Source organism: Asterias amurensis, chromosome 17 (assembly GCF_032118995.1).
Source record: "Asterias amurensis chromosome 17, ASM3211899v1".
NCBI classification, from domain to species: Eukaryota; Metazoa; Echinodermata; class Asteroidea; order Forcipulatida; family Asteriidae; genus Asterias; species Asterias amurensis.
Window position 1 is genome coordinate 9703951 of NC_092664.1, and position 26979 is coordinate 9730929.

At 39.4% G+C, this 26979-nt stretch overlaps 2 protein-coding genes across 2 annotated transcripts; one reads left to right on the top strand and one right to left on the bottom strand.

Annotated features, from left to right (window-relative positions):
* The first annotated feature begins 4 nt into the window (after positions 1 to 4).
* Positions 5 to 12258, top strand: LOC139949496 (U11/U12 small nuclear ribonucleoprotein 25 kDa protein-like). The gene is made up of 6 exons (XM_071947861.1): positions 5 to 132; positions 3056 to 3493; positions 4496 to 4601; positions 6523 to 6594; positions 7501 to 7759; positions 12119 to 12258. Exons 2-5 carry the CDS (start codon positions 3190 to 3192, stop codon positions 7550 to 7552), a joined length of 534 nt encoding a protein of 177 aa, XP_071803962.1. The 5' UTR covers positions 5 to 132; positions 3056 to 3189; the 3' UTR covers positions 7553 to 7759; positions 12119 to 12258.
* Positions 12259 to 12483: 225 nt separating this feature from the next.
* On the bottom strand, positions 12484 to 26889 carry LOC139949495 (tubulin-specific chaperone cofactor E-like protein). Its single transcript, XM_071947860.1, has 10 exons — positions 26581 to 26889; positions 25749 to 25940; positions 25021 to 25153; positions 24133 to 24223; positions 23067 to 23436; positions 21987 to 22190; positions 20563 to 20621; positions 20113 to 20249; positions 19161 to 19332; positions 12484 to 18692 (listed from the first exon to the last, which is right to left on the bottom strand). The coding sequence occupies exons 1-10, from the start codon at positions 26797 to 26799 to the stop codon at positions 18494 to 18496; spliced, it is 1776 nt and encodes a 591-aa protein (XP_071803961.1). The 5' UTR covers positions 26800 to 26889; the 3' UTR covers positions 12484 to 18493.
* Between the last annotated feature and the right edge of the window lie 90 nt (positions 26890 to 26979).

The following is a 26979-nucleotide window of genomic DNA, read 5'->3' on the forward strand; positions in this document are numbered from 1 at the left end:
TATTTTTCCAAGTTCCAGCATGAGCGCATCCATGCTTCAATCAAGAAAACTGTGGCGTGCGTGCGTGGAGCATGGTCAACCGTGGATGTTCGCCTTTATTTTAGTTCATGAATCGGGTTAAAAATTATACATGTAAGTATTGTATGGTTAATCAATGTGAATGAAATGAGTGAATGGTTATATGGTGTACGAATGATAAGAAAAACTTTTGTTGAAAAGAGTGGGACAGCTGAATCCGGATTTGCTGATGAACATGATTCTGTCTGTGTTCGGACGGGTACCGGTCAACTTGGTCCCAAGCCAACTCGGTCCCAAGTCACCTCTGTCCTAGCCCACCTTGTTGAGCTGTTAGTGGCTCCGCTTTTAACATCGGTCTCATCACTGTCACCATTACAGCCCACCTTCGATACATGTCTTAAACGCTAAGTTTTCAAAGGTCGCAAAATGCGAGGTACAGTCATTTGACCAGTTCGGGATCATTGACCAGTTCGGGATCACTTCAACTTTGCAATAACCAAATAATTATATCACTTCTCATTATTACCAATTTCTGTTGATAAATGTGAAGATTAACACCCATTAAACCAACAAAACCAAAAATAAGGTGCCAAATATCATCAGCAAATAAATTATGGCTGTTTTCCTGAAGGTTGTCTGCGAAATTTATCATTTTTTTGTTTAAAAATGTTGGTTGAAAAACACTGTTAAAACTTCTTACCTGTAGAATTGGAGTGCCGGGGCAAAAAATATTTATGTAAAGTGATAAGAATGTGTAAAAAGACATTCCTGTAAATACTGTGCAGTCATCTTGTTTTTTTGAGGTGACGAAGATCCCAAAATCTTCTTTGGGCGGGCAGCTTACCCTTGACCAGTTCGGGATCACTCAACATCTCATTGGTCAAATTGTGCCGCACTAACTTACGAAGTCAGTAAGTATGGTAAAATCATACTACTGCAGTAGAAAGTTTATTTAGTTGATTTTGAGAAACATTACTTCAACAAATTCTTGTAGATTTTTTATTTTGTGAGAAAATTAAACTTGGAGGGGTCAATATTGCTTTTTAGGTTCACTTCACTTTTTCATTTGCCTTTGCTGTTGTTTTGGGGTTTTGTGGCTGGGTTTTTGCGCTGCTATTGAGGGCACTTGCATGACATTCACTAAAGAAAGGAAGTCCAAGTCCATGCCAACACACCTCTGATGTGTCGTGTCCTTGAGAGACAGTTTTATGAATGGGAGTATGGGTTTGCAATAAAGGGCACTCTACTGATTCAGAATAGATTCAACTGATCCTGAACTGGTCAAACAGGTGACGATACTTTTCTCAAAGCCTCTTCAAAAGAACTAATATTTTTTCGTCAGTGAATACTTGGTGAGTTTTATGACATGTTTAGGTAAACTGATAAACTTTTTTGTTTAAGATATCAAAGAGATTGCAACAAAAAACAATGTGAATTCAAAAAGTGATCCCGAACTGGTCAAACGACTGTAGTTTGATTGCAAATTTCTCCCATTTAAAAAAGTCCAATACTACTCCAACATACCTCATTTGGAAAGGTTTCCGTATGGCGCCACCACTTTTTCATTCGAAATAAAATAATATAGTATCTAATTAACCTGATTGATATATCCCTTTTTGTAAAAATGAGTGAAAAGGTGGTGGCGCCATACGGAAAGTTATCCCCTCATTTTATTCCTTACATTTGTGGAATTACTATGACCGATCACAGGGCTTACTAAAGTAAATGATGACTCTGTCCAGATGTGATGATTTGAAAATTGGTCCAAAAAAACGTGTACAAAAATTACATTTAACGTGACATGTTCTTGGGCGTCGCCATGTTTTAATGATTCTCCTCTTGTTGGACGTGAGAAGTCAGGGTACCAGGCAAATCTTGCAAGTCATGAATATCCAAGAGGGTATGTCACGTGACGCGGTATGGCTACGCTGATTTATCAATTTGCGGGGTGTACAAAGTAAAAATGAATATGTATGAGGTGACGTTGCGCGGTGGTAGTTTCCAGATACAGCGCATCGCTACGTCACCTTATACATATTCAGTTTTTACTGTACACGCACATAAGCCTAGCGGTCATGACGTACCTTATGGATATTCATGACTTGCAAGATTTGCCGGGCGCCCACGATCAACAGGTTTTAGGGAAAATCAAATTGATTTTCGAGAGTGAACTTTTTAAAACATATTATCTCAATGATCTCATGCTAAACATTGAAAACTTGCTCTCTTGAAGGAGTCGTGCACACACGTTCTCACAAACACGCTCAAAGGTTTAACGTTATCATATAACGGGATCGAACATCTTGATTTTCTTGCACCATGTGTTTCTTCTTGCGTGCAGGCGTGGTAGCTCTAGCTACACAAGGGTCCTTCAGTACGCAAGCAATGTTCATTCACACAGCACGCACAGACAATCGTGGTATAATTTTCACAACGTTGTGTTTTTAAGACGGAGGTCTGGACCTTGGTCTTAAAAAGACCAGGGACCCGTGCCTATTTAAGCAGAGGTACCTTTCACACGATGTGGATTAAACAATGTTGTGTTCTTAAGACCAAGGACCCCCTGCCTATTTTCCTCGTGTGAAAAGGCCTTTTGTCTTTCATGTCATTAGATTTCATTTTACACAGTTTATTGCATCTGTGGGAAATGTTATTCAGCCAATCTTAATCTTAATCACCCCATGGTTATTGTTTATTGGGACCTGGAAGCACAAGTAGCACTAGTCTCATTTGCATACTCCTTTGTATTGTCATAGTCATAGCCCAAGAATGCAGCACACTGGTTCCTGTGGGTCTCTTTCATAATCTTAATGCAGTTGTTCACAAGACACCATTCTATAAGGAGTTGTTTTTAAAGAGATAGTTTTGTACAGCGCTGGCTGCGCGCAGTTTCCACTGTTGGAAAATGGAATACAACACATTACAACTACATGTCATCATAATGCTGTTTCCAGTCTTGATAAAGAACCAATCTGTCGGGTCACAGTTATTCAACTTTTACTCTCTTGTATTTTAACAAGAATTTGTTTCTTTTCAGATTGATCATAAGATACTGGCTTCATCATGAATGTCATGCAATCCTGAGCTTAGTGCGAATTCTTCTTGAGGAGAGAAACTTAATGTAACGGACCTTGCAATTAAAGACTAAGAGTCTTAAAGAGATCAATAGTAATGGAAGCTGATCCATCGACCACGTCACTGCCTACCGACGTCCAGGACCGTGAACTATTGGAACCTTCTGTAACGAATACACAACAGCTCACAGCCAGTGACACTATCATAACCCAAGAGGATCTGACCCACAAGCAGGCGATGGAGATTGTCCGTGAAGGACTGAGCGATGTTCTGGATGGAGATCCACTCTTGAGTGATCTCCCTGCCGGTGTAACCTCAGAGGAAGTGGCCTTGCAGATTGCGCTCGAGTACGGACAAGCTATGACGGTGTGCGTCCAGAAGTTCACAGGAGAAATTATGCGTAAGAATTGACCCCTTGCACGACTCCCAGAGCCCAGAACTGATACTTCAATTTACAATTTCCTCAGGGGCACCCATTATCGAGGAGGAAATGCCTGAACTGCCGTTGTCCTTTATAAAAACCGAAGCATATAGGCCTGCAGAGTCAAAAAAATTTTGGGAGAAGTGCGAGGGACAGAAAATGGTTTCTAACCACAGGTTAAAGCAACTCTCCCAAAATCTTACTTTGGCGTACATGTTTTGCTCGTCCCCAGCGCCTTGCTTTAACCAAAGGCGCTGGGATGGGCAAACGTATCATGCACTGTCATTGGTTTCATAATGCGCAGTCCCATCATGCATCACACTCACACTGCACCATATTTCTATGCACTGTACGCATGAAGACTTCCTGAACAAGAATCTGTTCAAGCGATTAGTCCATCCCAGCGGTCCTGGATTGACTGGCCGCTGGGGCCGAGCGAACGTACATGTATCCTGTCGGCCATTTTAGGAGGCAGACTTAGAGATTTTAATAAAAAAATAATATTAATAACCAGTTTTAAAATAGCGCTTTTCACACCCAAGGGGTGTTCTCAAAGCGCTTCCGACATTATTACTACTGGTCACTGGGCCTTAATTCAGTCCTTAAACCATCTCAGCTCCCTGGGGAGTATTATACAGCCTGTGGACAATTATATGCGCTACTCGGCTAGCCCAATCACAAGAAACCACCTCTGCCCTTACAGGTACCACTTAACCCTGGGGTGAGAGAAGCAATTAAAAGTGTCTTGCTCAGGGACACAAGTGTCATGACCGGGATTTGAACCCACACTCTGCTGAACAGAAGCAGAGCTTGAGTTCAGTGCTCTTATCCCCTCAGCCACGACACCCCACGATTTTCCAATGGAAGTGCCCCTTGCCCTCTCAAAGTTGAAGTTCCAGAACTAAAATTGCCTCTTTGGAAATAAAAATGCCATTGAAATGAATTGATTAATTTAGATTATGACACTCTTTTTCTCAACAGCTATTGTGGTATTACAAGGTGCTAGAGTACAGGATCTGAAGCAAGCTATTCAACGTTACGTCACATTGAACGAGGACAGGAAAGGAACACAGACCAGTATCAGTTGGTAAGTGCCCAGTTATATAAAGCTGCTTTTTAAAATAATACCTCGTTCATACATAGACGTCATTTCTACTACAAGAGCTGTCAACTGTCCTTGATTCTGCAGAAAGTTCCCTGAAAATAAACCAATATTTCCAATATTGACCACTATTTCTAATATTGACCACTTCATGTAAGCTACATGTAAATTAAATTAGAGTGTGCTGGATCTCTTGCTCACCTCTGTAGACCTTAACTTACTCATGTACAGTATGAATAACTGAGTAATGTTGCTAGTCTTATTGTTGACCACTACATGAAAGCTAAATTAGAGTGTGCTGAATCTCTTGCTCACCTCTGTAGACCTTGACTCACACAAATAAATGAACAACTGAGTAATGTCGCTAGTCTAATGTTGACCACTACATGTACATGTAAGCTAGATTAGAGTGTGCTGAATCTCTTGCTCACCTCTGTAGACCTTGACTCACACATGTGTGAATAACTGAGTAATGTTGCTAGTCTTATGTTGACCAAGACATGAAAGCTAAATTAGAGTGTGCTGAATCTCTTGCTCACCTCTGTAGACCTTGACTCACACAAATAAATGAACAACTGAGTAATGTCGTTCGTCTAATGTTGACCACTACTTGTAAGCTAAATTAGAGTGTTCTGAATCTCTTGCTCACCTCTGTATAGATCCTGACTCACACAAATAAATGAACAACTGAGTAATGTCGTTAGTCTAATGTTGACCACTACTTGTAAGCTAAATTAGAGTGTTCTGAATCTCTTGCTCACCTCTGTATAGATCCTGACTCACACAAATAAATGAACAACTGAGTAATGTCGTTAGTCTAATGTTGACCACTACTTGTAAGCTAAATTAGAGTGTTCTGAATCTCTTGCTCACCTCTGTATAGATCCTGACTCACACAAATAAATGAACAACTGAGTAATGTCGTTAGTCTAAAGTGGACCACTACTTGTAAGCTAAATTAGAGTGTTCTGAATCTCTTGCTCACCTCTGTATAGATCCTGACTTACACAAATGTAAGAATAACTGAGTAATGTTGTTAGTCTAATGTTGACCACTACATGTAAGCTAAATTAGAGTGTACCGAATCTCTTGCTCACCTCTGTATAGATCCTGACTTACACAAATGTATGATTAGCTGAGTAATGTCGCTAGTCTAAAGTGGACCACTACTTGTAAGCTAAACTAGAGTGTTCTGAATCAATCTCTATGTTATGTACAGTTAAACTGAATTCAGAACATTGATATACACCTGTACAGACCAGTATTTTATTGAACAGCCATGTGTACTTGAGCTTATTAATGGGAATGCTATTAAAACTGGATCATCACATACATCATTTAGATATTTGTACACTTCTGAGAAGACGCCCTCTCTAGCAAGGGTTTACCAATTGGCCTGCATGGGCGACCAGCAGTGTTCCGATGGGGAGTCGTACTTACCGGTCGGTCTACACCGCCACTACAATACACTGTCAGAACTGCACAATGCATGAACCATTTATTTTACAATTCACAAAGCTTTTACATGTATATTAGTGGATAATTATCCTCATGTGACAAGTCTTCAACCAGTCAAAGTGCATAAACCTCTTTGAGGTATTTATTTATTCCATGTCCAGCTATGGACCTGGGCCAAATTTCATGAAGTTGTTAAGCAGATAAATTGCTTAGAAAATGTCTTTGTTTAACAAAAAATTTGACGGGCACCAGTTGCAACGATGTAGACTTTATGGAATTTTGGCTGGTTACCAGTTTCTGTTGAACAAGAATTTTCTGTGCCCAGCAAGTATTTATGCTCACAGGCTTTCTGAAATCGGGCCCTGCTTTGATCAATACAACACAGCCCCATTCCAATGCCCTTTCTCTACTAAGCAAAATATTTGTTTGTGTTTTGTTTTCTTTGTAGGAAATATGTCTGGCGAACTTACTCCCTCTACATTGATGGTGAGCAGCTTGATAAGAACAATAAACTCAAAGAGTAAGTGTAATGCAAGTAACTGCTGCTGTTAGTATGTACTTCTCTATAGACCTTTATCATGCTGCCTCTATCTTGGTCATGTTCCTCTTGTCGAATAACAATAATGCATGCTTAAAGTAACCATCTTGCAATTAGGAACCAGACTATTTTGTTCTTCCAGCGTCGGTTTGGTAACATTGGTATCAATGAGAGAAATTCAAGATGGCTGCACCGTGATTTTAAAAAGCTATATTGTTGTCAACAATGACCATACTCATTTTTTCTTCTTATTGTACTCTTTGATTTTTTTTGCTATAAATATCAATCCTGTTGTTTTTAGAAGATTGTTTTAGAAGTTTCCGACTTCATGAGTTTTTGTTGTTGTCTCTCTCTCTGAGGTCAAAGTTCCTTTGCATACTTCAAAGATTAATCATACCCTTTTTTCCTGCAGAACTTCTAGTTTTCCATTTGTGGTTAAGCTGGGGGTCTGTAGATCTTCTGTTATGTAACCCTCATGGTTTTTAATTGTGGAAGTGACTGTTATATTTTTACTTTATTTATTATGCTTTTTTAGTGAAAAAAAAAAGAGTTAATGGCCTGATGTTGGCCTCTTGCTTAATTTTTACTCATGGTTGTAAGATTTTATAAGGAGACTCGGACAATACAAAAATCGTTGTCCCTCACATGAGGTATATTTTCTTTAATTTAACAACCATGCTACAATTAAGCAAGGGACCATTGCTACTTTGCTCATGTGTAGTGATGCGGCCTATTCCCTTATTGCTAGCATATTATTCGCTTCAAATTTATTTCACCTGTAACAAATATTGCTCAGTACTGTGAAAACAATAATACCTATACTGAATAGAATTTTAAATTTAATTGTAATTAGTTTATGTTTTTTTTTTTTTTTTTTTTCACACTCAGATATGGGATCAAAAACAAAGACATAGTTACATTTGTCAAGAGACGGCGATAGCGACGACACAAGACAGCAATATCATCGTTCTTTTGTAAGGCTATTGTTTTGAAACAAACATCTTCAAAAGATACCTCAATGAACTCCAGGCTGCCTCCTCTTGTGTGGTTTAATTCCAACAAGTTGCAGTCGGATCTGTTTCATGAAGAACTAACTCCTGGAAAACGGCACAGGAACAAACTCTCCGACTGTCTTCACTGTGGTTTGGTATGATATGTAATGTAGGTGTAATATCCTGCAATGTGATATCATAATTATGGTCAATGCATTGATACGGTACACAGTCAACCCTCCTACTTATTGTCTTATCATTCCATTTACCAACAGCACTTTTGAATTGAACTAGAAACAATAGTGGAATGCCAGGTGTATTGTGACATCAATGTGGTTAATCAATGTTGTTAATACTGTATACATTCCATTACGAAACATAGTCAACCTTCCCACTGCTTGATCATTTAATATCACCATGTGCGTTTTTGAATAATATGTGCAATGATATATTAATGTAGATATATATCATAAAACTACTCTGTGAAAATTTGTTCGCAAATCTCAAAAACTCAAATAGAACAAAACAACAATGCAGGTCTACATTTTGATCTTTCACCTTCCATACCCATACGTGTTTGGAATCCGTATTGAACTTTGGTTATTTCGGCCATATCTGGACATAATAGACCCATATTTTGTATTTGGAAAGTTACCAGTAAATGTTGGACAAATATCTCACCTTTAATTGCCACCACCTTTTCAGGCGAGATGGCTGGCTTTAGGTTCTGATCCTTATGGACATTGCACCCAACTCCTGTGAGTGAGTGTGTTGCAAGCTCTTTAGTTGTAAAAATGGCGGACAGCAACGAGTTTACCATTTTGCGTGGGCAATCCTTGCTCACCATTTTCATCCTACTTGTCGGAACTAAAACAGATCCGTCAGCTAAAAACAACTGCAAAATAACAGTAAAAGGCTGTCAGGTGCTTGGTTTAGAATCAGAAATAGAACATGGATCACTCCATGGACACATGCACCCATTGAACACTTTGAGATACATCAGGCTGTATAGCTCATCTGGTAGAGCACTAACTCTATTTTTGAGGCATCACCGGAGTCCGGGAGTGATTATGTCCACGCAGGAAGAATGATCTGTGATTGGAATACACAATCTGAAAAAAATATCCCTGATAGAAACGTTTCTGGGTTTTTTGGGGTAAAAAAAAGACATCTTTTGCATTAGCTGCTGTACTTTAGGGTGTCGTGGCTAAGATGATAAGAACATGGAACTCGAGCTCTGGTGCTTCTATTCAGCAGAGTGTGGGATCGAATCCCGGTCCTGACACTTGTGTCCCTGAGCAACACTGTTTACTATAATTGCTTCTCTCTACCCAGGGGTACTTGTTAGTGGGTACCTGTGAGGGCGGAGATGGTTCTTGTGATTGATTTAGCCGAGCAGTGCATATTAATGTTGCACAGGCTGTATAGTCCCCAGGGAGCTGCGATGGTTTAAGCCTAGCTCTATGGTTTAAGGAATTAATTAAGGCCCAGTTACCAGAGGTAATAATGTTGGAAGTGCTTTGAGATGTGCTTCGGGTGTGAAAATTGCTATATAAAAGCTGGTTATTATTTGGTGCTTTCGATTAGCTTCCCTGGGTTTATGCGGTGCTTACTTGGGTGAGCCCTTGACAAGAGCTAATTCAAACGACCACTCACTGCTCTGGTAGTGACGTCGTTTACCTGGGGCCAGCCCCTGAGTGACCCACTTCACAAGCAGGGCAATTGGGGCTGAAGGTGACCTTCCCAAACAAGCAATGGGTCCTTCTCGTTAAAGTTCAAAGGGATTTTCAATGCTTTACAGTGTAGCTCCCAACGGTAGGATTTGGTCTATCCACACATAATCTTGGTCTTGTTTCTTGATAACTCGACAGTCCTTGCTCAGCTGGTGTTTTGGGTTTAGTACCCAGGTTCCGAGTTGAAAACATCCCTTAACACTGAGTTTGGGTCCTTCTCGTTTAAGTTCAAAGGGATTTCCAACGCTTTGGCTTCCAGTGGTAGGATTTGGTCTATCAAAACATAATCTTGGTCTTGTTGCTTGATAACTCAATCGTCCTTGCTCAGCTGGTGTTTTGGGTTCAGTTCCCACATTCCAAGGTGAATACGTCCCTTAATACTGAGTTTGGGTGTTTCTCGCCAAAGTTCAAAGGGATTTCCAACGCTTTGGCTCCCAGTGGTAGGATTTGGTCTATCAAAACATAATCTTGGTCTTGTTGCTTATTACTTGACCGTCCTTGCTCAGCTGGTAATTTGGGGTCAATTCCCACGTTCTGAGGTGAATACGTCCCTTAACACTGAGTTTGGGTCCTTCTGGCCAAAGTTCAAAGGGATTTCCAACGCTCTGGCTCCCAGCGGTAGGATTTGGTATATCCACACATAATCTTGGTCTTGTTGCTTATTACTTGACCGTCCTTACTCAGCTGGTAATTTGGGGTCAGTTCCCACGTTCAGAGGTGAATACATCCCTTAATACTGAGTTTGGGTCCTTCTCGCCAAAGTTCAAAGGGATTTTCAACGCTTTGGCTCCCAGTGGTAGGATTTGGTCTATCCACACATAATCTTGGTCTTGTTGCTTGATAACTCGACAGTCCTTGCTGAGCTGGTGTTTTGGGGTCAGTTCCCACGTTCCGAGGTGAATACATCCCTTAATACTGAGTTTGGGTCCTTCTCGCCAAAGTTCAAAGGGATTTCCAACGCTTTGGCTTCCAGTGGTAGGATTTGGTCTATCAAAACATAATCTTGGTCTTGTTGCTTGATAACTCAATCATCCTTGCTCAGCTGGTGTTTTGGGTTCAGTTCCCACATTCCAAGGTGAATACGTCCCTTAATACTGAGTTTGGGTGTTTCTCGCCAAAGTTCAAAGGGATTTCCAACGCTTTGGCTCCCAGTGGTAGGATTTGGTCTATCAAAACATAATCTTGGTCTTGTTGCTTATTACTTGACCGTCCTTGCTCAGCTGGTAATTTGGGGTCAATTCCCAGGTTCTCAGGTGAATACGTCCCTTAACACTGAGTTTGGGTCCTTCTGGCCAAAGTTCAAAGGGATTTCCAACGCTCTGGCTCCCAGCGGTAGGATTTGGTATATCCACACATAATCTTGGTCTTGTTGCTTATTACTTGACCGTCCTTACTCAGCTGGTAATTTGGGGTCAGTTCCCACGTTCAGAGGTGAATACATCCCTTAATACTGAGTTTGGGTCCTTCTCGCCAAAGTTCAAAGGGATTTTCAACGCTTTGGCTCCCAGTGGTAGGATTTGGTCTATCCACACATAATCTTGGTCTTGTTGCTTGATAACTCGACAGTCCTTGCTGAGCTGGTGTTTTGGGGTCAGTTCCCACGTTCCGAGGTGAAGACATCCCTTAATACTGAGTTTGGGTCCTTCTGGCCAAAGTTTAAAGGGATTTCCAACGCTTTGGCTCCCATTGGTAGGATTTTGTCTATCCACACATAATCTTGGTCTTGTTGCTTGATAACTCGACCATCCTTGCTCAGCTGGTGTTTTGGGGTCAGTACCCACGTTCCATCCTTTTGCCGACCTACTAAAGATGCTGCACATACTTGACCGGTGGTTTGCTACTCTGTTCATCATAGATAGGTTATAAATTTAGGTTATATAATAGGTTTTAAACTGCCAAACTTCATCAATGCAAGCGACTAGTTTGTTATAACAACTTAAGTTTCTATTCAATTCACCAATGGTTTATCAAAACATGTATCACAGTTAAAAACTTAATTGCACATGTCAACATCATATGTTCAAAAGATACATCAAATAGAAATTAACAAAGACAAGGATATTATTAAACGGGACATTATTATTACTATTGTTCAAAAGATACATCAAATAGAAATTAACAAAGATAAGGATATTATTAAACAGGACATTATTATTACTAGTGTTCAAAAGATACATCAAATAGAAATTAACAAAGATAAGGCAAAAGACATTAACAAGGAAAATTGTATACCAGTAATACAAGTTACACCAAAAACAAAGTTGTAGTAAAGAGGGTATCAGAAGATAGTTGCACTAGGCAGGCCTAAGATCCTACATGGCGCTCGACTTGATGATGACAAAACGTATTGATTAATAGATTAACGAGGTAGCTTGAACATGGCCCTTTTCTTTCCGGTGGGAAGAAGTTCTGCGGAAAAAAGCATATCTGGGAAAAGTCAAGCTCATCTAACGATAGAGAAAGATCAACTGGATCCGAAATGACTGCCATCATAGGCAGAATTACCAGGATCAAAACCTCCATATAACCATGACTGAAAATTACTTGCACAATGTATTATCAAAAAACCAAAATATTAACTCGCCACTACTATGACTCATTATCTATGATATTAATGTTGCATCCACTAACCTGCTAACTCTTGTTCATTTCACTACCCACAAAATGTTGTTCATACCAACCAGGGTACAAAGCCCGATTAAATCAAAATAAATATGTATCCACACACACCAACCTACAGTTTTGTGATATTATCTTTAATTTTTTTTTTTTCAACCAAAGGATGACGTACCAAAAGAAGTCGCCCCCCAAAAAGGTGATGGTACGGAACATACAAGTACAAGACTCTACAGGAGAAATCCAACTGGCTCTTTGGAACGAACACTCATCAAGCCTGATTAAATCAGGAGACAAAATCAAAATCACCCACATGTCTCCGAAAAAGAACCACTATCTACAGCCGAGGTTACTATCCACAACACAAAACACAAAGATTAAACACCCATGGTTAGAGGCATGTTGTTTGCACCCCGCAACACTGCAGACAGCCTACATACATGTACACCTCCAGTGTTGGGCCCGGTACGGCCATCATGCAGTGGAAGGAACTTTGGACAAACTAGAGGGCTTGCAATGATCAAGATGAATGCTACGCATGTGCGTGCAGTAAAGAAATTCACCAACGAACTGAGAAGATCTTTCGGATTTACAATACAATCTTAAAAGCCAATGTAAGAAAGACCCTCATTAACAAACTTCTTCCCGAAGAATTTGTTTACATCAGATAGTGTGCTGTTTGTACCAATCTCAAATCATGTTGCTCCATTTAATAAGTATATAGGCCTACAACATTATATAATAATAAAATAAGAAGAATTCCATTTAGAAAAAGATCTGAAAGCTCAACTTAGAAATCAATCATTATTATATTATTACGAACAATTAAATGAAACAAGATATCGAAAACTCCAGCATAATTGGGAGCTTCTTGTTTAAGACATAAAAATAGTAAAAACTAGGCAGGAAATACATAAAATCTATCATATACAAACAGTAAAATCATGCAGAGCCGGCATTTAAAATTTCCATGAAGGGATGGGAGTTTGTTGAAAGCGCTTGGTTCTAAATAGGGAATTGTGGGGTGGTTGCTGTTCCTTTAGGTTCCTACGTACATGTATCATGACTTGCTACAGGTAGCTTCGCAGGGGGAAGTAAGTGAGCTGTTCTTGAATTACTACTGTAGGTTCTTGAGGTTGAATATATATAATCGGCTTTGTCATCATAGCGGTTGTGATACCAGCAGATAGATGTCAGGTTAGTTGCATCACCAGATCACTCAACGAGTCTTTCTGATTCTGTTGTACCCGACTGCAGCTGCGAGACCTACTGGCACGTTTTATGGTGGATTGGAGGACGTTCACCTGGAGTGTGAGGCTTGCTACGTTGGGATGTGTGGAGATTGCAGACTGTTATCCCGTAAAAGAAGGTTTCCTGCGTGCAAAGACAATGTATTTTCTAGTACATGTATGATAAGGTAGAGTCACATTGCAAGTAGTTTCTTTCTCTTTTTGTCCCATGGGAATCTGAAAAGTTTGATCTCCTTTGTTGTAGTGCTCTCTTCATTACAAGCCAATTTCTGCAAAAGTACTTTCCATGCTGGCAAATTTTTGGCAGGACTGATAGCTCTCTTCTTTGGGTCTCTTAGCGACATGGCATTGTGACTTCTGTCATTGGCAAGCATAGGAACTATGTGATCAAAGCCAAATCTTTTATTGATCTCAACATGAAGAGGCATTTCTGATGACACTGTCTGTGTTACTGATAGTAAGCGCAGGCAACATTCCTTGAGTGCAGGCACTTTCTGTCTTTCCTCCAAATCTTTGCGTCTTTTTACGAGGTTCACCTTTTCTTGGTACTGTTTTTATATGGTCTTATTAGTAATAATAATATAAATAATAATTTTTATAAAGCGCTTTTCACACCCGTCTCAAAGCGCTTCCGACATTATTACCCCTGGTCACTGGGCCTTAAATCATTCCTTAAACTATCTCAGCTCCCTGGGGAGTATACAGCCTGTGCGCAAACTAAGCGCTTCTCGGCTAAATCAATCAAAAGAACCATCTCTGCCCTCACAGGTACCCATTTATCCCTGGGTGGAGAGAAGCAATTATAGTTAAGTGTCTTGCTCAGGGAAACAAGTGTCACGACCGGGATTCGAACCCACACTCTGCTGAACAAAAACATCAGAGCTTGAGTTCGGTGGTCTTTTCCACTCTGCCACGACACCCCATATGTTGTCACCTTTTTGGCGGGAACCAATCTTTTAATCTTAAGAAAGAATTATCTTTAAATATGAGATGGGTATACCAAAATTAATTCAGAATCTTTGAAGAAGGTATACATTTGGCAATCACTCTTAAAATTAGTGGCAATCCGATATTGTTTGGTTAGAAGTACAGCAGCCTTTGATAGTACATGTAGTATAGACGATGTGACCTCTGACATCACACGAAAACCATAACATGATTCGCGCTCATACCGCCGGGCAAAACCTTTGTGTTTTGGCAGCCAGCTAGAAAGTGTACGCAATCTTACTGTGACTGCGCAACTCAGTGCCCGGCGAAACATGACGTATAGAGTGTTTTGTCAACAGAGGGCGTTTTTAATGTAAACATAGGTCACATCGTCTATAACGTACTTTGAGAAGCATTTCATCTCAAAGTAATGTGATGGAAAAATATATCAAATTATTTGAATCTGAGAAGCGTTACTACTAACTCATGCTGTATGTCTACAAGGCTATCAACAACCTTGCCCCTAGTTATCTTTCTGCCATGACTCAACTCCAGAACACTGGTTCCGCTGAACACAGACCAAGACTGCGCTCCTCCACTGATCGGACCCGGCTTGTTGTCCAAAGATCGTACAAGAAAGCTGGTGACATGACTTTCACATCTACCGCGGCTCGTCTTTGGAATGAACTTCCGATCTGTTCTCGTGAAGCGCCATCTTTGTCTGTTTTCAAGCGGAAATTGAAAACTCATTTGTTTCCGTGATTCACTGTTTTCTTTGTTCCTCTTCTTTGTAAAGCGCTCCGCTCTTCGTGGGGCGCTTTAGAAATGCTTGTTTATTATTAGGAATGGTTCTTAGATTGTGTATTCCAATTACAAATTATTATACCGTAACCTGCTTTGACAATTCCAAATGTTCCTACTGTCTGATTATTCAATCCTCCACTCCGTTTTTGAATGAATGGGTGCATTTGATTAGCTTCCCTGGGTCGACCCCTGCTCACTCCGGTAAGCCCCTGACGAGAGCTAGTCAAACGATCACCATCCCTCTCCTGGTGACGTCATGCACCTGGGGCGGGGGGCCAGCCCCAAGTGACCCACTCCACAAGCAGGGAGGGCACTTGGGCCTGACCCGGGTGATCCCCTGGAATGACGTCAAAGCTATTCGAATGTACCTGGGGCAGACCGGGTCGACCCAGGGAAGCTAATTGAATGCACACATAGATGCATTGAGCTCATCGTCACAGTTCACTGTCAACCCTCCTACATGTACTATACTACGTAAAACAGTGGCGTAAGGTTGTAATAAAAACTACATGTACCATTATGAGTCTACATTGTAGATATCACACTCAGTTTAAATTCTGATTAAGTTTATTTATTTTAGAAATCTGTCAAAAAACTTCTCTTTGTACACGTGTAATATATATTTGTAAATAAATGTACACTTTATTCATATTAAATAGTTTGTGTAAAATGTGTTTCTTAACAATCTAAAAGGCAATCGGCCTTAAATTGTCATGCTATTGTTTTTACATATTATTTTTCAAACAAAATTGTGTCTCATAATATTATAATCTAGATACATACTAAAAATAACAAATGTTTACAAAACATGATCACAAACGAGCACAAATGTGGGCTTTTATTGATGCATAGTGCAGCCTGAGCAGATCTGTTTAAGAGCAGATCAAGTTATAAACCACAAGGTAAACTGACTGGTTATATTATTTGAAATAATTTGGGTTGAACAAAGAAAATATTGACTGGTGGAATGGGTGTTGAACCTGCGACCTCCGGATTAATTGGAGGTAATTGACAAAAGTTGAACCAGCAATATTATACAATTGTTGCACGCTGTGACGGGTTCCATGGCGTTTTGTACACTCGAGAGGGGAAATGGAACCCGAGGCGAAGCCAAGGATGCCATTTCCCCTCGAGAGTGTACAAAACCCATGGACCCCAGTCACAGCGTGCAACAATTGTTTCGTTATACCTTTGTTTAATTGTTATTCCTCTTCTCGAAGTTCTGTTGTCATCTTCAAACATTATTACGACGGACTACTCATTGTTTAATAAGCAGACGAACAAGAAACGATTCCCTCGAACTCGCGGTTGTTTCGTACACAGCGCTGGAAATCGACCAACGCCGGGAACGATCAAGGTGATGTACACCAGTGAACATCCCTTTTCATGTTAACCGGTGGCCCGTCGAGCCATGTACATGTAACATGCATTTTGGTTGCGCGTCACATGATTGGTTCTCGACCAATCAAACTTCACAGTTTGTTACCGAGGTATAACAATAGGGTTTGTTAGCTCAGTTGGTAGAGCGCCAACAACACATTAATCTACAGATTGCAAGTTTAGGTCCCGTTCCGGTCAATTTTCTTTGTTCAACCCACAATTCTTCCACAATAAATATTATGTACAGGTTTAAAGACCCTGGACACTATTGGTAATTGTCAAAGACCAGTCTTCTCACTTGGTGTTTTTCAACATATGCCCAAAACAACAAACCTGTGAAAATCTGAACTCAATTGGTCGTCAAAGTTGCAAATAATAATGGAAGAAAAAAATACCCTTGTCACACGAAGTTGTGTGTTGTCAGATGCTTGATTTCGTGACCTCAAATTCTAAACTTGAGGTCTCGAAATAAAATTCATGGAAAATTACTTCTTTCTCGAAAACTACGTTACTTCAGAGGGAGCTGTTTCTCACAATGTTTGATACTATCAACCTCTCCCCATTATTCGTTACCAAGTCAGGTTTTATGATAATAATTATTTTGAATAATTACCAATGGTGTCCTACTGCCTTTAAACCATGATTGGAGGTAAATATCGACTATCAGGCTAAGTTTTCCTGAGGTGTGATTTTTGGAGTCATTATATTGAAATTTCATAACTTGATCAAAACGCGTACAATAAAAATGTGCAGATTTGAAAAACTAATCAATATCTACATGTTCAAACAAAACATTTTCTATGACACTTGAGTGTTGCCCAATAATGGCTCTGTTTATTGCAGATTTCTACACTTGCAGCCAACAGAATAATTTATGTTTCAGGAAAATCTTTAATGGAGCTTTCCTATAAAGTTTCTTGTCCCAAAAGGGTTTCCGGGTCCTCCTGTTTTATGGCTGTACTTCATTCATGGTTGATGTGGCTGCCTGTCTAAAGTGCTCTTGCATGCCTAAAGCTCGACCACGCTGTAGCCACATCCTTCATAATTCAATTTCTCAGCTGCAAGTAGGGATGTACAGCCTCCCACCAATTAATATTTTGCAATTTTGAATTGTTAGGTCTTTACAGGCAATGTAAACCCTCAACCCTTGAATCCTGAACACTTCTTTGATTTGTCAACCGTGCAGCACAGGGGTCACCAACTTAAACTGTACAAATCAAGATCCAACCTTAACCTCAGGAAGTTCTGGTTTAGCCAGAGAGTGGTCAACTACTGGAACATTCTCCCTCGATAGGCAATTGAAGCTTCAAGTGTGAACATTTTCAAGGGACACGTGGATAAATTCCTAAAGAACGTCGGGGGGCTCTACATAAGCTTATCTAAGCTGTCTGCCCCAGTAACCAGAACCACCGTCTCCTCCCCAGTTGTGTGATGGCGTCGGTGGATTCAAGTAAGTTCAAGTAAGTTTTATGTTTTGACAACACTTTTCGCAGGGAACTCAACAGGTTACATGTATCTATAGTTGTAGCATGTAGCATCAATGCTCTGTATGTTTGACTGCGTGAGGGAGCTCTCAAACTTATTTGTATCACTTCTTGGGGTATATTCATTCAAACTTAAAACAGTTATCAAAGATTGGAATGGCACACATTACATTACTACCGTAGACATCTAACTCATCACGGACAATAAGACCTTTAAAGGAGCCGTTATAATCCACCTACATAAAGCAACTTACAACTACCCATAACAAAAGTGACTGAATGTCAACTAAAACTCTGCAGAAGGAATTACGTAATATGCCTGAAAGTGATAAAAATACTATTTTGAGCGCCCTCACGTGTTTAAAAATACAGTGCATTGGATCATCGAGCACCTGGAGTTGAATTATTGAATCGATGCTGTGGTAAATACTGTACAAGTTATCACACAAGCGCAAGTGGAATACGGAAAATATAGCGCTTCTGCGTACCATATCCAACGAGGCCGAACATATTTATCTTCAGGCAAACTTGGCGCGTGATATAGAACACACAATACGCATGGTAGTGATATTAGCCGTGCAATATAGGTTTTTCTAACCACTCCATTCTGCCAATCTGATTGGAGGATTAGCGCGTACTTGAAGATAAATACTATTGTGAGCGGCCTCACACGGTCTAAAATACGGCGCCTTGAATTAACGTGGACTTGGAGTTAATGATTTGTTGATTTGACACTCTGGTACATACTGTACATATGGAACATGTACATCAATGTGAATCTCATCGCCGTCCTTCATATCGAAACGGCTCATTGGCATTCCAATCAGATTCAATTCTTGCGTAATGACCTCGTCTGACTGGGGGCTGGTTGTCTTGTGGTATAACACCACTAACCTGTCCAAGATAAAAATGATAGAGTAAAAAAGGTATTTGTCAAAGACCAGTCTTCTAACTTGGTGAATCTCAACATAATGTGCACAAAATAACAAACCTGTGAAATATTTGAACTCGGTGGTCGTTAAAGTTGCGAGATACGTTTATTGGAAGAAAAAACACCTTTGTCACACAAAGTCGTGTGCTTTCAGATGCTTGATTTCAAGACCTCACTCTTGAGCTCAGCTGCTGGCGTACGCGCAGGCACATAACAGTCTTATATTGATTACCAAAGTATTTTTTGCATTTTGTGTAAATTAGCGCCAAGCAGGAACCTAGCGTGTCACGCCTATGTTTAACCACTTCTAGCAGTGTTTGTATCACACATAAAAAAAACCAACCATGTGACGTGCTCTCCACAAATTGAAATAGCGAAACTGTCATGGGTATTTTTGAATATTAATTCACAAGCCTGAAATGAAGTCTTACCTAGCTGGCATCTCTATCAAGCGGGAACAGTAAATCTTGAGGATCTTGACTGGGTCTGTAACCCTCATCTTCACATTCTCCTTAATGCACTTGCCCTCGTAGATGAAGTTAAGCTTTACAAACTCCTGAAACCCCTCTCCGAGACTGATGTGGGAGAATGGTTTCAGTTTGCCTGGTGGAAAAAACAAAAACGGTTGCTTAAAGGCAGTGGACACTATTGGTAATTGTCAAAGACTAGCCTTCATAGTTGGTGTATCTCAACATATGCATAAAATAACTAACCTGTGAAAATTTGAGCTCAATCGGTCATCGAAGTTGCGAGATAATAATGAAAGAAAAAAAAACAAAAAAACCTTGTCACACGAAGTTGTGTGCATTTAGATGCTTGATTTCGAGACCTCAAGTTCTAAATCTGAGGTCTCGAAATCAAATTCTTGGAAAGTTACTTCTTTCTCGAAAACTATGGCACTTCAGAGGGAGTCGTTTCTCTCAATGCTTTATACCATTAACCTCTCCCCATTACTCGTCACCAAGTAAGGTTTTATGTTAATAATTATTTTGAGTAATTACCAATAGTGTCCACTGCCTTTAAATGGCATGCCATTTCTCCCTGATTCTGAAGAAAAGTAAAATCCGTCCCGAGCCAGTATGGCTCATCAGGCCAGTGTTTATATCTGAGAATAATTCTATTCGGCCCGGACAGGATGCCAGTCCATCGCAGGTTACTCCCCAGCTCAAGCAGGCGCCCAGCTAAGAAATACATCGCGATATTGCGATACTTAATCGATATCGCGATACATATCACGGTATATCGATATTTCGATTAAAACCAAATCGATCCGATATCAAAGTCGTTTCCAAATTAGTATCGCGATATTCGATAATATCGTGATATCGCCCAAGCATAGCTACAAATGTTCTAAAAATAAGAAATTAAACTGAGGAGACTCACCATGGGTCTGGACAAGTTCATGGTATCTTGCAGGGGGGTCATCATGGCCGCTGAAGGTTCGGATGAAATGACGCTCGGACTTCTCTCTTTCCACCTCAGTCACCTCACTCCCATTCAGTAACTTGATCCTTGGAAGGCTGTGAAATTATCAGTTTTCAAACAAATAAAATGGGTGGCACTTCACACACAAAGTGATGATTTATTTTGCATTTGAAAAAAAAAGAAACAGCAGCTGCAAAATGCTCTCCAAACTAAGCTGGGATGTAAATGTAACTGGCCAAGAAAAAAACACACAAAGGACTCCTGCCCCCCAAAATAAGTAAATAAACAACCAAAGAAAAAACACATACATTGTAGTTTAGAACTAATCTAAAATTAACTTCACGCAATTGAAAGTTAAAAGAAATCAGGATTGGAAGAAATCATGATTAAACAGAGTACAGTCCTCACCTTGCAACAGCAAGCTTTCTTCTGTCTTTTTGGTCCAATGACTTCAACAGTGGTATATTCTGTCAACATTGAATTGGGTTTAATATGTTAAAAATGAATCATATTCTTTGCCATATTCTTTGGAATTCAGCTTCTCAGTTTTAAAGAATGATTTATACAATTATTATACTAACATCGAGAAAGCTCTATATTAAAGGCAGTGGTTACTAATGGTAATTACTCAAAATAATTATTAGCATAAAAACTTACTTGGTTACGAGTTATGGAGAGCTGTTGATAGTATTAAACATTGTGAGAAATGGCTCCCTCTGAAGTAACATAGTTTTCAAGAAAAAAATAATTTTCCACGAATTAGATTTCAAGACCTCAGATTTAGAATTTGAGGTCTCGAAGTCAAGCGTCTGAAAGCGCACACCTGTGTGTGACAAGGGTGTTGTTTCTTTCATTATTATCTCGCAACTTCGATGACCGATTGAGCTTAAATTTTCACAGCTTTGTTATTTTATGCATATGTTCAGATACAGCAAGTGAAAACACTGGTCTTTGAAAATTACCAATAGTGTCCAGTGTCTTTACAATGCAAGTCTCAATTTCTTTCATGATTTTAATGTAATTAAGTAACAGTATACTACACAACTTCTCCATGTTTATTGGGCCTTAAAAAACATTCCAGAAACATCTCCTTAAAGACCAGTATTCTCACTTAATCCCAACACATGCAATTTTTTTTTTAAATAACAAACCTGTAAAAATTTGACTCAATATGCTATAAAAGTCGCAAGAGGAAAATGACAGAAATAAACACCTACATGTACATGTACATGTTCGTGTATGTTGCACACATTTGTGGATGACCCCAAAAGACTGCAGGCTTGAAGCCTTGTATTATTTGAGTGAGAAATTTCTTTTTTCTCAAAATACCTTGTTTTTCAGAGCGAGTCATTTATGGCAATGTTGTTTACTATCAACAGCTCTCCATTGCTCATTACCAAGTAAGGTTTTATGCTGAAAATCATTATGAGTATAATTTCCAATACTGCCCGGTGCCTTAAAAGGAACATGTTTGCCTTGGATCGGTCGAGTTGGTCTTTGAAAAGTGTTTGTAACCGTTCGTCATAAAATGCATTTGAGTATTGATGTTTTAAAAGTAGAACACAATGATCCACACAAGTTTGCCTTGAAATTGCGTGGTTTTCCTTTTACCTCATCAACTAACACAGTTCGCAAAGTAAAGGAAAACCACGCAATTTGGAGGCAATTTTGTGTGGATCATTGTATTCTACTTTAAAAACATCTTTCTAACCATTAAGATGCATTTGATAACAAACGGTTACAAACGCTTTTTAAGGACCAACTCATCCGATTGAAGCCAACGTGTCCCTTTAAGCAGTACAGTAGGACACCCTGCTTCAAGCTGCTTTTACCTTGATTTTGACAGAGTGTAGTCTTGGAAAGAGCCTGAGATCATGCAGGTGTTGCCATGATGACAGAGCAGTGTCTGTGACACACAGCGACTCTAAGGATGTAAAGCCTTGAGAGAAGACCTGCTCCTCATCATTGTGTGGATTCCTCCTCATCTGTTCCTCCTGTGCTGAAACATCAGTTTGAATTTCTTTAGATTCACCTGTCTGGGTAAATCATGGACACGGTTATACCTCATCAGGGGCCAATTTCATAGAGCTGCTTAAACAAAGAAATTGCTTTTAAAAGCACGGAAATAGCTCACTTATTTTACACATGTTACTGGCCAAAATGTCATGCCATATACATTGCTTGTGACTGGTATTTAGCTGTTGTTTACTTAGCATAACAATTGAGTGGAGTCTTGGTCGGTAATCTGATTTTACTAAGCAAGGATTTTTTTGCTTAAGCAAAATTTAGTGCTTAAGAAGCTCTATGAAATTGAGCCCAGCAGGGTGTGTGTTCGGATCCCAGTTGTGACACTTGTGTCCTTGAGCAAGACACCTAACCCATGGAGGTAGAAATACTTAACCATACATGTAGTTAGGTTATGTGTGTTGGAATGCACATAAAAGAACCAGTGTGCTTGGTCTAATCAGCATCATGTTGCGCCGCAGTAACATGTAAAACATTAAATGGTGCTATAAAGGAAATGAAGGATTAGGGCTCATACTTCAAATCGTAGCTGCACATACCTTGCATGAAAAGTACTGTCAGAGTGCTTTGCTCTTATGGGTGTGATAAAGCATGGAGGTAGAAGATAAAGCGCTATAAGAACCCAATAGCATTTGTATTGTTATCACATTGACATTTCATTGGAGTTTATTTATCTTTTGGAAAATGTTTATGAAAAATCAGTAATTGCACTAGTTAAAAATAGTATAAGTCTGACTTCTTGGCCAAAATAACACACAAATCACTGTTACCTGTGTCCTTTATGATAGAAAGCATTGTTAATGCAAACAATCATTTATTTTTAACAACTGCTAAAAACAAAGTACGACAACAACTAAATTTACAGAATATTGGAAAGAAGCAGCTACCTTATTTTGTTTTCCAGAAACACAGCAGGAGTCACCTTTGACCCTTGCCTCTTTCTCCTTGACCATCTCTTCTGTGTCCATATAGCCTGGCTCATCCTCGACAGCATTGCCACCTATTGCTTCCTGTCCCCTCCACTCAGGTACAGGCTGGCTCTCCTCTTCACTCCCTGTACTTCTTCTATCGCTTGACGAGTCACCATGAAGATGTGTCGAGTCAGTTCCTGAATGCATTTCTGTTTCTTCTTCTGAAGCATTTCTGTTGACCGATGCTGAAGATGTTCCTTCGTAGTACACGTCTTCAAGTGGGTTCTCTAGTAATATGAGAGTCTTCAGTTTCGGAAGAGACCTCAGTTTTGCAACCTCTTCCCATCTTCCAAACGTAAATTTCACAAGAGCGACAGAAAAGGGAGAGAGTGAGAGGTGGGGGCGGAGAGAGTGAGTGGGGGGGGGGAGGAGAGGGATAGGAGGGTGAAGAAGATAAATGTAATCTATGAGTTTCCTTGTAATACAAAAGAGGAAAATAAATCGTCACATCACATGTATTAATTACTATCAGTACCTAACACCTGTATCTCAATAAGCTTTTGAAGCAACAACTACTTTGTCAAATGAAATGAATTGTCATAATACATACTGTACAGGGCCCACTTTAAAAAAGCCTGTATAAGCACAAAACTTGCTCAGCACAGAATAGTATTGCTTAGCAGAAACGGGTTACCAGAAAACATTACAATAATTTTGCAATGTTGTATCTGGTGCTCCCCTCAGCTTTTGCTGAGCAAATAAAAATTGGTAGAGCAGTTTTTTGTGCTTATTAATTGGCTGTATGAAATTTTGCCAAGTACAAAGCCTAATTTCATTGCTCCGCTTACCACTAAATTCTGCGTTAATGGCACATGGAAATCTGAGTGCTGTAAGCGCATTGTTCTGTGGTAAGCAGTGCCATGGAATTGGGCAAAGAGGAATTAGGAAAAATTAGGAAAAATAAAAAATGTGAATATCTGGGGTAAAACATTTAGCACCTACATGTAGTACATTGTATATCAAGTACTACAGGGTCCCGTACCTCCTTATCTGGTTGTTATTCAGTGCTAGTTTGAGAAGCTCAGTGAAGTGTGCTGCTAGTTCCTCCTCGGTGATTGAGATACCATTGTACTCTGCACAATGAAACAATACAAAATCCAATTAATTTTTTTTTATGGAAACAGTATAAGAAGCGAAGGGTAACAAGGATTGTGGTGGTACAGGGCGGGGGGGGGGGGGGGGGGGGTGGCACACAAGGGGATGTACCATTTCTTTTAGGGGGCACTTCAGGCAATCAAAATTTGAGTTTGGTGTTTGCACTTCTCTTAAAAAATATAATTTTAAGCACTTTTGTTACGGATTTAAATCTATTTTGTTTAAAGACACTAGACACTATTGGTAATTGTCAAAGTCCAGTCTTCTCACTTGGTGTGTCTCAACATAAGCACAAAATAACAAACTTGTGAAAATTTGAGCTCAATCGGTCGTAGAAGTTGCGAGATAATGAAAGAAAAAACACCCTTGTCACACGAAGTTTTGTGCTTTGAGATGCTTAATTTCAAGACCTCAAATTCTAAATCTGAGGTCTCAAAACTACGTTACTTCAGAGGAAGCCGCTTCTCACAATGTTTTATACTATCAACCGCTCCCCATTACTCGTTACCAAGTAAGGTTTTAAGCTAATAATTAATTTGAGTAATTACCAATAGTGTACACTGGCTCTAAGATAAATTGATTCAAGCTTTTTCTAACAAAATTTTCTTCTTGCTGAATTAGATTTTCCCACTGTTCTGCCAAAATATGGTAGGGCATTTACATATACACCTATTAGCATACCTCTTGTAGAATTATTTTTAATGATTTTGTTGTTGTAGTCATCTTTGGAAAGTTTTTGAAATTTGTTCAATTTAATCAAGAACTACTTTGTTACCATTCATGCACAAATGCAGCTGTTTTAAGTTGGGCAAAAGGCGTGATAAGGCCACCACTTCACTCCATGAAACTTTAGTATTGTTAAGCACCAAGTCATCAACGCCACAAGAAAAGTAAAGTTTGTCACAAATCTGTTTGAATAAAAAAAAAAAGAAAAATACAAATATTCATTCAACCCAGTGGTTGATTTTCAGATAAAATACACGTATGGATGGCACATTTATTACTAACTCTAAGTAAAAAGTCATTGGGGTGGCATGGGTGGGTAGTGCATAAAGTGGCCCTGGTCTGGATTGAGAAGAGTTGTTGGTTTTTTTACTCTCAGTTTGTTTTAAAGGTAGTGGACACTATTGGTAATTGTCAAAGACCAGTCTTCTCACTTCGTGAATCTCAATAATATGCATAAAATAACAAACCTGTGAAAATTTGAGCTCAATTGGTCGTCGCAGTTGCGAGATAATAATAATGAAAGAAAAAACATCCCTGTAAATACAAAGTTGTGTGCTTTCAGATGGTTGATTATCGAGACCTCAAAATCTGATTCTGAGGTCTTTGAAATCAAATTAGTGGAACATAACTTCTTTCCAAAACTATGTCACTTCAGAGGGAGTCGTTTCTCACAATGTTTTATACCATCAACAGCTCTCCATTACTTGTAACCAAGTAAAGTTGTATGATAATAATTATTTTGAGTAATTACCAAAAGTGTCCACTGCCTTAGCATACCTGTCTCCCACTCAGGGGGTTTGAGCTTAGATTGCAAAACTTCAGACGAGGCAAGTGTTTGAATATCATAAATACTTCCTCCCAGCTACTCAACGCATTGCCCGAAAGATCCAGATCTGAAATATTTGGACAGAGGGAGGACAGTCCATTTGATGGAATGGCAGCATGGCTGATTCCTTGGTCGCACAGCACCTACAAGTTTTTATAAATAAATGGAAAAGTTTTATAAATTGGTCAGGTCAGGGCGCAATACTCCTTTCATTTATTTTTTGACTATGTATGATCTGCAGTTGTTTGACTGCAGATGTAAATAAAATTTTAAAGGAGTATAATAACACCTCAGTTATATACTGGCTCTAGGGCGTCAGTTGGTTTTTGCCATTGTACATGATGATGTAATAGTGGTGCTTTTAAATTATATGTTAATTTATGAAGACAATACAATAATAAATTGTCACCTGATGTTAGCTTAGTTCACCCTGGCCTGGGATCATTTATAAACAACATGCATACAAAGACGTTGACTTGAAGATTAAACACTATAAATTATAAACTATACACTATAAACTCTGATGCGATGCGGGTATCCATTTTTATCAGAGTATAATATCCAGATCCAGATCCAGATTAGGCTAGTATCACTAGGTACAGTATCGTGATTTCATTTAAAAATTAAACCAAAAAATCTTAATTAAATTCTAAATAAATCTAAAACTAGATTTAGTAGATTTAAAATTTTCAAATTTTCAAATTTGACTAGATTAGCAAAAGCAAGATTTACCATAATGATTATTTATTAATTGACAAAATTATATGAATGGTGACTACATACAGCCGTTTTCAGGTACTCCAACTCCGGACTCTCCTCACCACCGTCCCCGCCTCCGTGCTCACCGGGTTCCCCGGCGCTATCATCCCGCGATCTCCCCCGCTGTCGACCCGCCCTCCCGAACACCACAATTTGCACCCCAAAAGTTTTACATTCAAGTGCCTCATCTTCACTGCAATATTTCTCCTTAAGTGCACTTAGAAAGGTAGTTTGTTCTGCCATGGTTCACTACTGACTGTGGTTTGAAATAAACCTGGGAAGAATTTTGTTGTTTATCGTTCGTTCCACGTCAACTCTTGAGTCATACTTTGACATTTGATGTCATGTTTATTTCTGTCCAAAATAAACAAGATTACGCAATCAATAAATAAGTAGTCTGATGCCGAAAGCTAGCTCTATTTT

Coding starts and splice junctions, on each gene's coding strand:
- LOC139949496 (XM_071947861.1), top strand. CDS start 3,190: ATGGAAGCTGATCCATCGACCACGTCACTGCCTACCGACGTCCAGGAC. Junction 3,494..4,495: donor GTTCACAGGAGAAATTATGC/GTAAGAATTGAC, acceptor TTTTCTCAACAG/CTATTGTGGTATTACAAGGT. Junction 6,595..7,500: donor AAGAACAATAAACTCAAAGA/GTAAGTGTAATG, acceptor TTTCACACTCAG/ATATGGGATCAAAAACAAAG.
- LOC139949495 (XM_071947860.1), bottom strand. CDS start 26,799: ATGGCAGAACAAACTACCTTTCTAAGTGCACTTAAGGAGAAATATTGC. Junction 24,224..25,020: donor GCTGCATTTGTGCATGAATG/GTAACAAAGTAG, acceptor TTCATTGTGCAG/AGTACAATGGTATCTCAATC. Junction 22,191..23,066: donor TTTCTGGAAAACAAAATAAG/GTAGCTGCTTCT, acceptor TGATTTACCCAG/ACAGGTGAATCTAAAGAAAT.